General features: G+C 48.9%; 6 protein-coding genes across 6 annotated transcripts; 4 read left to right on the top strand and 2 right to left on the bottom strand.

The window, feature by feature from the left end:
- Window positions 1-938: 938 nt before the first annotated feature.
- FPSE_08347 (uncharacterized protein) lies at window positions 939-2,851 on the top strand (the record flags this gene model as incomplete). The annotated part of the gene is made up of 3 exons (XM_009261465.1): window positions 939-1,194; window positions 1,247-2,486; window positions 2,542-2,851. 3 exons carry the CDS (start codon window positions 939-941, stop codon window positions 2,849-2,851), a joined length of 1,806 nt encoding a protein of 601 aa, XP_009259740.1.
- A 373-nt stretch (window positions 2,852-3,224) lies between these two features.
- On the bottom strand, window positions 3,225-5,588 carry FPSE_08346 (uncharacterized protein; the record flags this gene model as incomplete). Its single annotated transcript, XM_009261464.1, has 1 exon — window positions 3,225-5,588. The coding sequence occupies one exon, from the start codon at window positions 5,586-5,588 to the stop codon at window positions 3,225-3,227; it is 2,364 nt and encodes a 787-aa protein (XP_009259739.1).
- Window positions 5,589-6,708: 1,120 nt separating this feature from the next.
- FPSE_08345 (uncharacterized protein) lies at window positions 6,709-7,030 on the top strand (the record flags this gene model as incomplete). Its single annotated transcript, XM_009261463.1, has 2 exons — window positions 6,709-6,790; window positions 6,852-7,030. The coding sequence occupies 2 exons, from the start codon at window positions 6,709-6,711 to the stop codon at window positions 7,028-7,030; spliced, it is 261 nt and encodes an 86-aa protein (XP_009259738.1).
- Window positions 7,031-7,456: 426 nt separating this feature from the next.
- FPSE_08344 (uncharacterized protein) lies at window positions 7,457-8,896 on the bottom strand (the record flags this gene model as incomplete). The annotated part of the gene is made up of 2 exons (XM_009261462.1): window positions 7,457-7,513; window positions 7,568-8,896. The coding sequence occupies 2 exons, from the start codon at window positions 8,894-8,896 to the stop codon at window positions 7,457-7,459; spliced, it is 1,386 nt and encodes a 461-aa protein (XP_009259737.1).
- Window positions 8,897-11,089: 2,193 nt separating this feature from the next.
- Window positions 11,090-11,732, top strand: FPSE_08343 (uncharacterized protein; the record flags this gene model as incomplete). Its single annotated transcript, XM_009261461.1, has 2 exons — window positions 11,090-11,582; window positions 11,635-11,732. 2 exons carry the CDS (start codon window positions 11,090-11,092, stop codon window positions 11,730-11,732), a joined length of 591 nt encoding a protein of 196 aa, XP_009259736.1.
- Window positions 11,733-12,516: 784 nt separating this feature from the next.
- Window positions 12,517-13,330, top strand: FPSE_08342 (uncharacterized protein; the record flags this gene model as incomplete). Its single annotated transcript, XM_009261460.1, has 2 exons — window positions 12,517-12,952; window positions 13,005-13,330. 2 exons carry the CDS (start codon window positions 12,517-12,519, stop codon window positions 13,328-13,330), a joined length of 762 nt encoding a protein of 253 aa, XP_009259735.1.
- Window positions 13,331-13,361: the final 31 nt, after the last annotated feature.

The raw sequence follows: 13,361 nt of genomic DNA, 5'->3' as shown, positions 1-13,361 counted from the left end.
TTTGGACCACTAAGACAAAGACACCATCGCCACTGCCACAGCGATAAGGAAATTATTTCGGCGTAACCTTTTGCGGGTTGGGGCCATCTCGACTCATCTCGAATATCGCTGTATCAAGTACGGCCGAATGTGGTTCAAGGTTTGGCATTGTCACTACAGGAGAGATAGTGAGACAGTCAGACTCAAACTTTGATATGAATAGAGTTGCAAGTGAACAGCTTTTCACTAGCACAGAAACAAGACAATAAACGATGTGTCTAGATGAGCCAGAGAGTGTCTGTTAACTCAGCTACCCTTATTATTTTCCGTCAATTTTCTGAGGCTATATCCGATCTGGCCCCGTTAAATCGGCATTGCCATAACCGATGAAGGGACCAAGTGGAGCGAGAGATGCCTCCAGTGACATTGAACCTTGTAACACGTGCACGAGGGACCCTTTGCTTGCCCATGATGAGGCTGACGGACACTATAAGTGCTCTGTGGTGACATCCCTGCAAGTATCCTGGTGGGGGGGAGTTTCGCGAAGCTTCGGCAGTCAACACGTACAACACGGTACAGAGTACGGACAGAGTACGGACACTGCTAACAAACCAGCCGGAGATATGCCTGAGGCTTCACTTGTTTCATTCCACAACATTCCAATACTACGCCAAGCTGCGAATACCCTCGCTTGTGTTCCCAAGTTTAGAATAGTCAGCCAGATAAGCATGGCTATAGGACATTTTATTCCCCAGGCCGATAGGTGATCTCTTTGACGTCATTTATCACGGTTCACAAAAGAATGCGACCGAAACTTCCTGACATTGACCGCATTTCCCTACGTCTCGCAATAAATTCGCCTTGTCCACGCATCAGAACTGTCTCTTATGTGATGTTTCTATACCCAAATTTGTTGTTTAGGTAGTTGCGTGACTCCCATTACCCTACTACCAGCGCAAATGTCTCTCGCTCAGCATGTGACTCAACCAGAGGGGTTCGACTACGAAGGCCCCGCGAATCCCAATTATGAAGGTCCAACACATCCCGATATCTCTCCTGGTTTCGGAACACCAAATATTCTCGTCCCTGATAGATATGAGTACGAATCTTTTCCCGATAGATCAAGCTGGCGACGCTTGAGTTTTGCCCCCATTGAGATTGCGCAAAAACTACCCAATCTCGCTGCTTACAAGGTCTCCAACTTTAAGCGATATGGTGAGTCAATTCGAACCAACACAAATATATGTGCTCTATTAACTGTCTGTAGCCCAGGTAGCAACTGCGATAATAGCTTGCTGGCTCGCATCTGGCATCGTATTCGGTTTCGCTGCTTTGAAGCCCATCTTGATCTCTGAAGGCATTTATTCTGAACTCTGCGACAATGACCAAAAGAAACTCGGACATGCGCCAGACTTTCAGGTCCCATGCGCTGCACAGGATATGCGACTTAACCTGCTTTTCATCTCAGCGTCAATCTCCGCCAACGTCTCCTCTCTCTTTGCAGGAGCTGCGCTAGATCGCTATGGCCGCCGCGTATGCTGGCTTGTTTCCAGTTTTCTATTGACACTCGGGTCTTTGATGATGGGCCTGTCCTTTTCCGTCCCCGGATTCCACGGTTATCTCGCCGGCAACATCTTGCTAGCCTTCGGCGGCACCTTTCTCTTTGTTTCCTCGTTTCAGCTGGCCAATGCCTTCCACACGCTTTCCGGTTTGATCGTCGCTCTCATTACAGGCGCCTTTGACGCCTCTGCCGCCGTCTTCCTGTTCTACCGTATGGCTTATGAAGCCTCCGACGGCAGATTCACACTAGACAAATTCTTCTTTGGCTACATTTCCGTTCCAGTGTTTATATGCCTGTCCGAGCTACTCTGGATGCCTCCCCATTCGTACCATACTCTACCTCAACTCGAGAAGAAACTTCAAAAGGCTGTGGATCAAAATCGCGACATCCATGCGTCGGATGATGAGATTGAAGACACGGATGAATTGAGGCGTATTCGGAGTGTACGAGCTGATCAACGGAGAGCCAAGATTGAGAAGATCGAAGAGGTTGCAGGCGATAGTGAAGAACGAGAAATGCGGATCATGGAGGAGGAAGACCGACAGGAAACCAGTGGCGTTTGGGGAGTCTTGCATGGAGTGCCTGCTCACAGACAGATGATGTCGCCCTGGTTCATCCTCATACTGCTCTTGACAATTCTGCAGATGCTTCGAATGAACTACTTCATCGCCAGTGTCAGGTCACAGTACCGATATATGCTCGGTTCTGATGAGGCGGCTAAGCGCATCAATGACTTCTTCGACAACGCTTTGCCTATCGCAGGAGTTTTTTCGGTGCCCTTGGTTGGGGTTTTGCTCAACAACTTGAGTATTCCTTGTGTCTTCGGCGTTGTCACGGTTTGCATTGCTATCATTGGAGTTCTCAACTGTCTTGCCAACATTTGGGCAGGGTATGTTACTGTTATCGTCTTTGTCGTCTTTCGGCCTCTTTACTACTCGGCCATTTCGTAAGTAGCTCCCCATGTCTTAATCTCTCGATCTTCATACTAACTCGTATACTAGGGATTATGCCACCAAGGTTTTCGGGTTTGCTACTTTTGGGCGTATCTATGGAACCATTACCTGTGTCTCAGGAATCACTCAACTTGCCCAGTCTGGTCTTGACGCGCTCACACACGGCCCACTCCATGGCAATCCAACGCCGATCAACGCGACGCTGGGTGCTGTTGGAGCTCTTGTCGGTACTATCATGACCGTATTTGTTGCCATCAAGGGTAGAAGATTTGAGGAGAAGAAAGCTGAGATGAAGGCGGATGACGAGAGAGAGCGTCTTTTGTCGAATGCGCAGTCAAACTACGGCACTAGACACTGAACGGGATAACAGCCATTTTATTGCCGCGTATAAATTAGGTGACACTGTTTCTGGAAACAGGCATCGTGGCATGCCGTCGGTGCATTGAATTCACGAAACAGTGTCCCATGAGATATCCCATTGTTGGAATTTGGGAACACACAGGGAGTTGTCTAATAATGATCAAAAAGTCGGATTCAAGTTGAGGGCTTTGGTGTATGGACATGGAGTATTCAGACAATATGTAACGGATATGCTTGTGTAGAACGATTCATATAATGACAATGACGATTTGTTTCTTGGACGACTTCATACAACGCGTGATTTATTCTTCTACGTAGTTACAGCATTCTCGCATAAACATATAAACATAAGAAATACAACATTGTCGCGTCTAAAGCTCAACCACACCCTCGGCCGATAGCAATCCTAAACGATACATGATGTTGGAAAAGAAAAGCATGACATGCCAGAGACAGACATCAAAAATATGCTGTGCCTTGTCGCGTACCCAAAAGAACCCGTGCTGGACCTTTTGGGTGACACCAGCCACCCTGTCCGAAACCACGTCGAAAACCTCGTAGACCTTCTCCAAAGCGGGATGCAGACACTGAGGTCTACTGTCTGGAGAAGGACTCAGGTCTTCTTGCTTCGGCTTCTTTGCCTTTGGCTTCTTTTCCGTATGAAGATCGGGCATGTAGGCATCAGTCTTGTAAACAGTATATGCGTAAGATGGACCACCGCACGTTTCCAGTGTATCTCCGCGACACCCAATCGAACAAAACTCATCGTCGACACGTCGCCTTTCTTGAGGGAGCCCAGGAGAACAGAAACATTGTGTATGATGTCGTAAAGCCACGGCGAAACCCTTCTCGGCACACTGAGCAGTGCAGGAGCCTCCGTTCGCGTTTCGATTCGGGCCATGGATGTCCACGCGAATAAGTTCGGGAGTACGGCGGGTAGATAAGAAGCGGTCGAACCTGAAACAGCCGTGAGATTGTTTTGTGTTTGTATCAATTCTGATATGGCCTTGCAATCCCGAATTGTAGACGCTGTAAGTATCCTTGCCGCCACATGACCCTTCATCAGCATCTCGGCAAGAGTGATTGCAATGGAATTTATCGACTTTGCTGTCCTTCCGGGGGATCGTATCACGGCATACACACGTGTTTCCTTGTAACGCAGAAACCGGCATTTTCAAATTCCTGCACCTGGAGGCGCAGAGTTCGACTCGGCCGCCACCAATGTGTACCTGGATGGCTCCCTGTGTGACAGATTCCTCGGCGTAGCAGCCCGAGAGCGACGCCTTCTTCGAACCCGGGTTCATGTTAAAGTCCCCAGGGTGTTCCTTGCGCTTGAGTTTATCGTATGGAACATGAATGTCTAATCCAGTATTGACGACGGTCCAGACCCGACGTCCACCGCAGTCTTCGTACGGATTACCAGGGCATGTGGATTTGCACAAAGATTCGGGGCGCTTTCGACTGCGTTCGGGATACGATTCGGCGCAAACACAACTGTTCTGCCGCACAGCAGCAACCTTTGACTTGTACCTCCGACAGTAGCTAGCACATCTCGCGGGTGTGTTGTTCTGTATACTAAGCGAGTGGTGCTCAGTAATCGGCGGCTCCATCCAGCATCCATGCCATGTTGTCTCGTGTCGGACTGGAAGATCAAAAGGCCTACTTCTCAGGTCTACCGGAGCTTTGTCGATCTGTTCCGTGTCGTAGATAGAGTAATAAAGCTTGCTGCCTTTAGTTCCACCACAACGGCCTCCATCATCTCCATGGCAAGGGATATCGCAAGACTCCAAGCCAGAAGAGTAAATACGACGAGGATATGTTTTGGCGCACCAACAATTTGTATCATGTACCAGTGCAACGGGATACCCATGGTGATTACACCGATCAAGACAAACCTCACGGACATGTCCGTTATTTCTGACGATAAATTGTCTTGAAGTCAGGGGACGACTGGAGAAGCATTTCCCAACCGGTCCCTTAGATAAGAGAGTAGATTTTTCTTGGGCCTCAACTCCGGTGCTCCATACACTGTAGACAAGATCGGTGCGATAAAGTTTGTTCGTAGATTGTAGGGCGCACCTGATGTCTTCCACCCGAGTAGAAGCCTCTGGGGGGTTGTCGGTGCAGCCGCATTTGAGGCCACTGAAGATAACAGCAGCTTTACCCTCTTCGGCGCATGACTTGGCGCACTCACGACGCTCATCTTCGGTGATCGTGATCTTGGTAAGATGGACATCAAGTGGTAAGCCTGGATAACATCCGAGGGGTTTACTGGGACCAGCTGAAGGGGATAGCGCAGCGGGCGGTCCTGATTGAGGTGATGATTTCGATTCATCTTGAGGGGCGCTCTTTGAGTCGTCACTCTTCCTTTTTGGGTCTATATTGAACACAACGAAGAACTCTTCGACGTGGTTGACCTTTCCGAGCTTGGGTGCGTTCCATCCGTCTAGACCATGCGCTTTGCAGCGACTGATGTCGACTTCGTTGGTGCTAGGAGGTTCGCTTTTGGCGCAAAAGCAATGGACGGTGCCAAATGCGACAAACGTATTACCTCGTTGGGAGCATACGATGGCACACCACTCCCGCTGCGGCTGAGTCCTGGCAAACCCACCGAGAGCGAAGTCATCAGAGCGCCCCTGGTAACAGCCCTTCAGAAGGTTGTTGTAATCATACTGGGCAACTGCCAGAGTCACCCAGAAAAAGAGAGCGGCGTAAGCAAAGATTAGCCTCGCCATATCATCCGGAAATGAGTAATGTCGTCAGAAACAAAGGCAAAAGAAGAGGTTCTGGGTCCGGGAATGTCCTGGTTAAATCTCCCGTCATCGAAGGATTACCTCATTTAACTCACGGACTGCTGTTGGTCGGCCTCGGGTTTATTATGGAACGTTTTAGGCAACACACCAGGTCTATGCCATAAATGCTAGCTAGGATCATGTCTCCTCGACCAACAGATGTTGCTTCTTGGACGCTAGGAGACAGATTTAGGCAGGGTTGCGGATCCTCGGCTGAGGCGGTTAGCTTGGCATCGCGTGAGAGACCAATTTAGAAATCGCCGAATTGTTAAGTGTTGTAGGGTATGTCATCTATCTGCTGAAGCGCATTGATAGTACCTAGGCAATGGTGCTCTACCTGGTTCAACGAATGTCACTTTATAGAAGCCTTTGGCAGCCGTGAAAATTGTTACAGTCAAAAACAGGAAGCCGTAGATTTGAAGGATCAAAGAGGGAAGTAACGCCAACCGTAGTGGTCTTACGGGACTTGGTGAAAAAGCTCTAGCCTAAGTGTTGCATTGCTTTAGACATAATCCAAGTCTATGTACAACTGGAAAGGCAACTAATATATTTCACTCTAACTTATCTTAGACTATTCTAAAACGTCTCTAATTCATCGTCACAATGTACTGTAGCAACTTCCACGGCTTCCCATTGGATGCCCCTGCCTCTACGTTCTTCCTACCAACCCATGCAAACTCTCGATCAACTGTCCAACAAATAGGATGAAAGGATGTTGACTGCCATGAAACTACTGCAACCCAAACCACAGAGCAATTGGTTGATGTGAACTTACCCCGCGTTTTCTGACGTTGATGGCACAACACCAACGTTGGTGATGGTTCATCTTATACCCAAAGAGGTAACCCTGGACTACACGGCGACTGCGGAGCTGACAAACGTGTTCCTGGATCTTGTCAATATGACGAATGGTCACGAGGTTGTTGATTGCCTAGGTGTAGCATAAAAGCCCCTTCCCCTCTCTTGTTCTTGCGACGGGATTCCCCCTCAGATCTTCATCTTTCATCCAACGAATATCAGTTCGTACTTTATACCTCAACCATTCCCGATTGTTTAAAGAAACATGGCTCCTCAAACTATGGCAGAGAAGGCCAAGGCCAAGCTGCAGGCTGTTCTTGAAGACCCTAATAGAAACGATGCCACCTGTACGCGTTACCATCCCCCGCAACCTCACTGTTGAACCGTAGCTAACCTTTCACCCAATAGCTTACAAGCAAAGAGTAATGACTACAACGACACCCGCGACCGGCTCTGACTGGACCAATACTTGGGTACGACGAAGTAGCAACGATCGTCGAGCTAGTGTTGGTAGTGACGGCTCAAGCGGATCGCCTGTCCGACGTAGGTCGAGTTTTCAAGAGTGGCTGTATCCTTCTGCTCGTTAAATTGTACTGCCTTATAATGGGATCAAGTGTTTGGATGTTTTGCTTTTGATACTTCTTTTTATGCACATTGGAATACTGGAAGGGATATGATTACCAAAATTGTCAATTTGGATGCTTTCTTTTTCCCACACTAGTTATAATAATACACGGGCTTCCTATTAATCAAGTCATTTAATATTGCGAACTCACAAGGATACAGACATCAGTGCGTCAGTAACCTTCTAAGCATATGTCATTTGCTTTAGTAGTTTCATAGTCGTCAATATATGTCAAGGTTGTAAATATCGGACATATGGGACAGATCATCACAGTATAAATCGCCAAGAAAGATATTAAGAAGTCGAGAATCGTGTTTGAATTAATGTACACTATATATCTTTAAATGCAACAACGCTTTTTATCATCTATCCCATATTAGGTCATAATCTAACTTGATCGGCAAGTAAAGGGGGCATGGGCAGAGCCGGTGCTAGTAATATCAATCTGTGAAAATATTAGTTGCTGTTTCCGTAATATGGTGTTTTGAATTTGACTTACAATATCCTTGATGGTAGCATAAGTACCGGCACCAAGGGTAACAATACCGATGATGAAGGCAAGAATGGACCCCAAGCTCATGTACAGGTTCTTCTTCTCGAACCACTTGCCCTCGCAGAGCAAAGCGAACCACATGACACCAGGGATCCAGAAAGAGAAACCAGATACGAAGAGAGCGGAAGCAAGAGAGAGCAAGTCGGAGAAGATGGGAATGGCCTCAGCAATGACCCAGGCGACAATAGTGAAGATGGTGACGAGAGTGATCCAACTGACCCAACCCATAGGGGTGTTGACGTATCGAAGAATCGAGTCCTTGAACATACGGCCATGAAGATATCGGAGTGCAACGGTCGAATTGATCGAACCGGAGATGAAGATAACAGGCAAGGCGACTCCGAAAGCGATCTTGGAAATAAGTGGCCCAGCGGACAACAGAGCAGGCGACTGAACAGCAGGTCCGATGAAAGCGTAGCAAAGGGCTCCGGTCAGGGTGTAGATGGAGATCTGAATAAAGCATGAGGCGTAGATGGACTTCATGTAATCAGTTGGGGTGTGCATCTCGTCCATGAAGGAGAATTGACCAATCGCGAAACTGAAGGCGAAAATGATGTTGCTGACGGCAACGAAAGCCTCGGCGAAGCTGAGATCTTCCTTGGGCCAAGCAGACCACTCAACACCAGAAAGTCCACCAGTTGAGTCGCTGGCCTGGATACCGGTGGCGATAACGGTAATTCCAATGGCAGCGAGAATAGAGACGAAATCGATGTAACCAAGAATAGCGACTTCGGTGAAAGATGGGGGGATGGCGAGGATCAGCAGAATGATGGCAGAAACAGCGGAGAAGACGATGGAGCAGACTTTTCCACCGTTAATGTCGATCAGCGCAATGCTACCGGTCAAAGCGTGCGAACCGACGACCATGACAAGCTCGAGAACGAGGGCAGCACCGAAAAGCTCGTAGCCAAAGCGACCGAGCAAAAGGCGTCCGGCATCGGCGTAATGCGAAATGTGAGGGAACTTGAGCTTGACCTGACCGACGATGTAGCTGGTGAAGATGGAGATGAGACCGAGGGTGATGGTGAGGAAGACACCGGGGAACATGCCCAGCGTGTGGTAGGCTGAAGGCAGACTGAGAGCACCGAGGGCGATAGCCTCAACGATGGTGACAATGGCGAGACGCTTCCAGCCCAGACGGTGGAAGTGCGCATTGCCCTGGGCAGCGAGCTGCTTCTGCTGAGAGACCTCGACATCGTCGGCGGTCTCTGGGTCGTGGCGATCGTCCATCATGTTGACGGGTTTGGAGGACTTGGCCTTGGGAGAGGGAGGCATTGGGTCGGAGTGTAGTAGAGATGTACGTTCGGTAGGAGGACTGGTAGAAGGTTGGCTACTCATGCGATGACCAAGGAGTGGTCAGAGTGTGGAATATGAGTAGGTGAAGGAGGAACCTCAGTCGCAAAGATGGGACCAACAGACAAGTATATGAAGGAATTGGACAGACCCTGGGAGCCGAAAAGTGAGGCAGGACGAAGCTATTTAAAAGGAATGCAATCCCGAACGGCTAGAAGAGCTTTCTTACGGGAAAAACGGCTCAAGGCGAAAAGCGCGAAGGTGATGGACAATCAAGGCGCGGTTTTCGGTGTACCCGGGTTCCACCCTCCGGCGCGTCGGGGCCGGGCCATGATGACTACGATTAGATACGGAAGCTGGTCTACTCCAGGTTTTATTCCATTTAAACTCGTAATGACTACTCCGATCAACGGAGACCGAGTTAGTCTCGTAGACCGGGCCGGTAGTCTCGACCGATATGATATCAATGCCATAATAGAAACTGGCTTGTTCCTGACCACAATCTCAGTTGACGAAAAGACGAAAAAGGCCCGAAGGGTGTTCATACGAGCCCCAGCGGCGCTATGGTGGCGGTCCTCCTCCCCTGTAAGCACTGCTAAGAAAACCCTGCCTTCGATGGAATGACGCTTAACCCAAGGGCGTAAGGTGGTGGAAATATCTGCCGGTTGTGGGCCAGAGTGACATCTGACCCTGCATCTGGTTCCTTTTTACGTGGATGAAACGTGCCATTGGACGTCTTCCAACCGCCTGTGGATATCCATCACGTTATGATATCCTAACAATAACTCTTTAATAACGTGGTCTGTTCACTTTCCAAGTCTCGAGCCTGCCGGACAACGAGATAACTCCGGGGCCCCAACAAGATGAACTTTGGGGAAGACAGACTGCTTCCCTTCTTGTGAGGGGGAGAGAGAAAAAGAAAAAGAAAAAGAACCGGTTTGGCTGATCGATCTCCAATGCCGATCTGCTAGTCAGGCAGTGGCGTCGAAAAGACCAGGGGATAAAACCTCTTTTTTATAGATCAACACGCGCAGGATACGAAAATTTCTGCATCAAACTTTTCATTCTCTTTCTCCACGGGAAAAAAACCAACGTCAATCTCAGTCCATGAATCGCTTATCTGTGGGGTTATTCACCTCATTGCATTGACTAATCTATGAATAATGAGTTCGTGCCTGGCCCATCTTTTTTGTCAGACCGACCTTTTCTGTTTCTAGAACGTTGAACCGCAGCTTGCAAACTTCCCCGGAACTTTACATCGTGTCCCGTCTCAAAACGTCTGGAATCTTTGCCTCCTGGTAGGTCAACCCGCACTGCACCCCAGAGATGAGTGTCTTTGCTATGGGGCTTTTGGGTGCAGAGGCTGTTTAAGCTTGTTTAAACGGGCCGTATTGGAGGGGGACAAAGGGTGACAATGAGATAGCATTACCTAAACGGATTTGTCCAGCCTGGGTGTGTCGAGCTTTACCAGGTGTACTTTAATTAGAGTCAGTGAGCCACGGGGGCTTTTGTACGATTCTGTTCTGCTGAAAGGGAGTTGGTGATTCAAGACAGTCAGCTCTCTTGCGAACTATATGTTCGATCAGTGCTATCAATTTCATTAGGCGGTTGCAACTGCCATGCTGTTCTCGCCTCTATGCCCGGACAATGATTTGCACTATCATTACATGCGCTCCTCAGGGTTACAGAATAATTGGCCGCTGGAAGCATAAGAGATGAAATTAGTAGGTCAGTTTATGCCAATTAGACTATGGTCTTTAGGCTATTTATTTTGGTAAACTAAGACTTAGGAGGTTAAATTTTCCGTTTGCCTTGTCCGCTCATGGCTTGAAGACGAACGAGACGCTCCAGCCTCCTCCTCCAACGCTGCTGTCATGCTTGGGTCTTATGACTCTAATTGTGTTTCTTTACAAGGCAGGGCCTCGTCTCATTTCTACTGTATTTGCACTTGGTACTGTTGCGTTGATGGGAATGTACGTCATGGTCAATGCTCTCATTGATCTTGACATTGGAAGGAACCGCTGGATAAAGTACAGGTATTCGCAAACGAGGCAAGTTGTATCGTGAACGGAAGTTACAAACCAAAACATGCCCTCACGTTAATCACCGGGGAAATAATTAGAACTTGAACAATGCAACATCTCAACATCGTCAGCAACAGTGAATAACATCAACATGGATGTCAAAGAATGCGTCAGTTGCCTTCAAGACTTTCCATCCCTTGAGCTCTATCAATGTCCATGCTCACACAAATACTGTCGCGAATGTCTTACTGCTCTCCTCTACTTATCTCTTCGAGACGAATGGCGCTTCCCACCACGCTGCTGTCGGGAGCCCATCCCCATCCCCCTCATCGGCTGGTTCTCAGAGGAGCTTCTCCTTCGATTCCGTGACAGACAGCTGGAATACGATACGCCGGATCGTACATACTGCAGTGCGCCAACATGCTCAACATTTGTGCCACCAGCGTGTATCGTGGGCACGATCGCACAATGTCCTACATGCAGTCAACTGACATGCACTAATTGCAAAGGAGAACGACACGAAGGCTTCTGCAGGCAAGATGACGCATTGCGAGAGCTTCAAAGGCTTGCAGACGAGAATCAATGGGAGACTTGTTATGCCTGCAACCGGATGGTCGAACTTCTAGGTGGATGCGTTCATATCAGTAAGCCATACAAGTACATGTCCACGCCCCAATTCCAACTAACATTAGGCAGCCTGTCGATGCGGAGCCGAATTTTGCTATGTCTGCGGAACTCCATGGAAGAACTGCGGTTGCCCAGTAGAGATTGAGAATCGAGGAGTGCACTCATGAATCATGGCAAAGTCGCGATACACTTCGATGCGACCTATGCGTCGCGGAACAGTCAATTTTCATACATGAATGCAGGCGCTTCCGGCGAAACAGGTTGTGATAGGCAGTATTAGAATCATGACTACCTGGGCTGTGCCTGTAGATCAATAAAAACATGCCAATATCAAAATACCCATGACGGCAATTCCTTGCTTGCAGTGACTTTGCTGATGTGTCTTGGATAGAACCTACTGGGTAGCAGAAAAGTTAACTCCTGCGCAAGCCGCTTTGACCTTTCAGCCAGCCACACAATCCGATCGGGCTAGTGTTGTGTCGATAGTTCTCTGGGGTACCAGGCCTAGCAACCAGTATAATTCGACGACGTGAGACAATGGCTGGCTAGATATGCTTAGCATTGCAAAACTATCGATGCACCAAGACATGGTTAGTATTTCTGAGAGCTGAAGCTTTGGTGATTGCCGCAGCTAACGATTGACCGGACGCCTAGTGTGATGACGGTCCTTGTCCCCGCGCGGAGATCAAGGACGAGCTGAGACACGGCTGAGAGATCTTCATGCTTTAGTCTGATGTTTGCAACAAAACTAGGGATGTAGATTGAGGCTTGAGATACAGTAGTCAAAGGTTGAAGCTGCATTTGAAAGAAGAGGGTTGGGTGAGATGAGCAAGGGCGAACTCCCCCATGCCTTCCCCCATGCTATAAGAGAACGGCATTCCTCATACTATTGGGAGTCGCCCATCTTCAGACCAATCTTCTCTACCTCAACCCCACAGAGTATCATTTACCATGTTGTTCAAGTCCATCTTCATCTCGTCCCTCGCGACTAGTGCTCTGGCCATTTACCTGCCCGAAGACCATTACATGGTTAGAGACAACGCGGCTGCGCCAGGAGGAAAATGCGACTGCTCTGGTGACAATGTGCGATACAACTCTACACTTGCAAAGGACTACATCTGTGGCGACAAGCGTCTTGGCCCTAGCCGTCTCCCAACCAAGCTGCCTCTTGGCACCTTTGTCACTGGGTACGACCGCTTTGGAGGACTGTCTCCAAATGCCTTCCTCGGGAAGTGGTATAACTCCACCGAGGGGCCTGATGGCCGCGAAGCAGGATGGATCTACCCCGAAAAGTACGGCTTCGAGCTTGACGAAGAGAAGCTCCCCATCAAGGCCAACGTGGATCTGATGCCCGGTACACTTGTTGACCGTTTCGGCTATAACACTGGTAAGTTAGACTAGTGCTTCGCGAATTGACACAATCTGACGAGCATGTACAGGCCGCTACATCTCCCCTGCCACCGCTCCCTTCTCCCAGAGAGCTCTCCACCCCCAGAACCTCGACAACGACGTGAACAAGCAGTTCCCAAACAACTACCACGTCTACAACGTGAGCAGGATGTTCACTGTCCAGGCTGGGCCCATCAGGCCTTGGTTCGGCCAGCCAGGCTTTGGAGTTCAATTCTTCCTCGGCAACGGCATTAGCGTGAAGGATTACCTTGACAACGGACATTTGGTTGAGTTAAAGCCATCTGATCTGCTCAGGGACGGAACTGGCTGTGGCTTTGCGCGTGAGGGTGATGATTCGGTCTCGGACGAGCTGTAGGATGCTACAAAAGGCTAAACATTGTCCCTAG

The sequence above is a fragment of the Fusarium pseudograminearum genome, chromosome 2 (genome assembly GCF_000303195.2).
Source record: "Fusarium pseudograminearum CS3096 chromosome 2, whole genome shotgun sequence".
Classification (NCBI taxonomy): Eukaryota; Fungi; Ascomycota; class Sordariomycetes; order Hypocreales; family Nectriaceae; genus Fusarium; species Fusarium pseudograminearum.
This window is presented reverse-complemented; position numbering and strand designations above follow the sequence as displayed.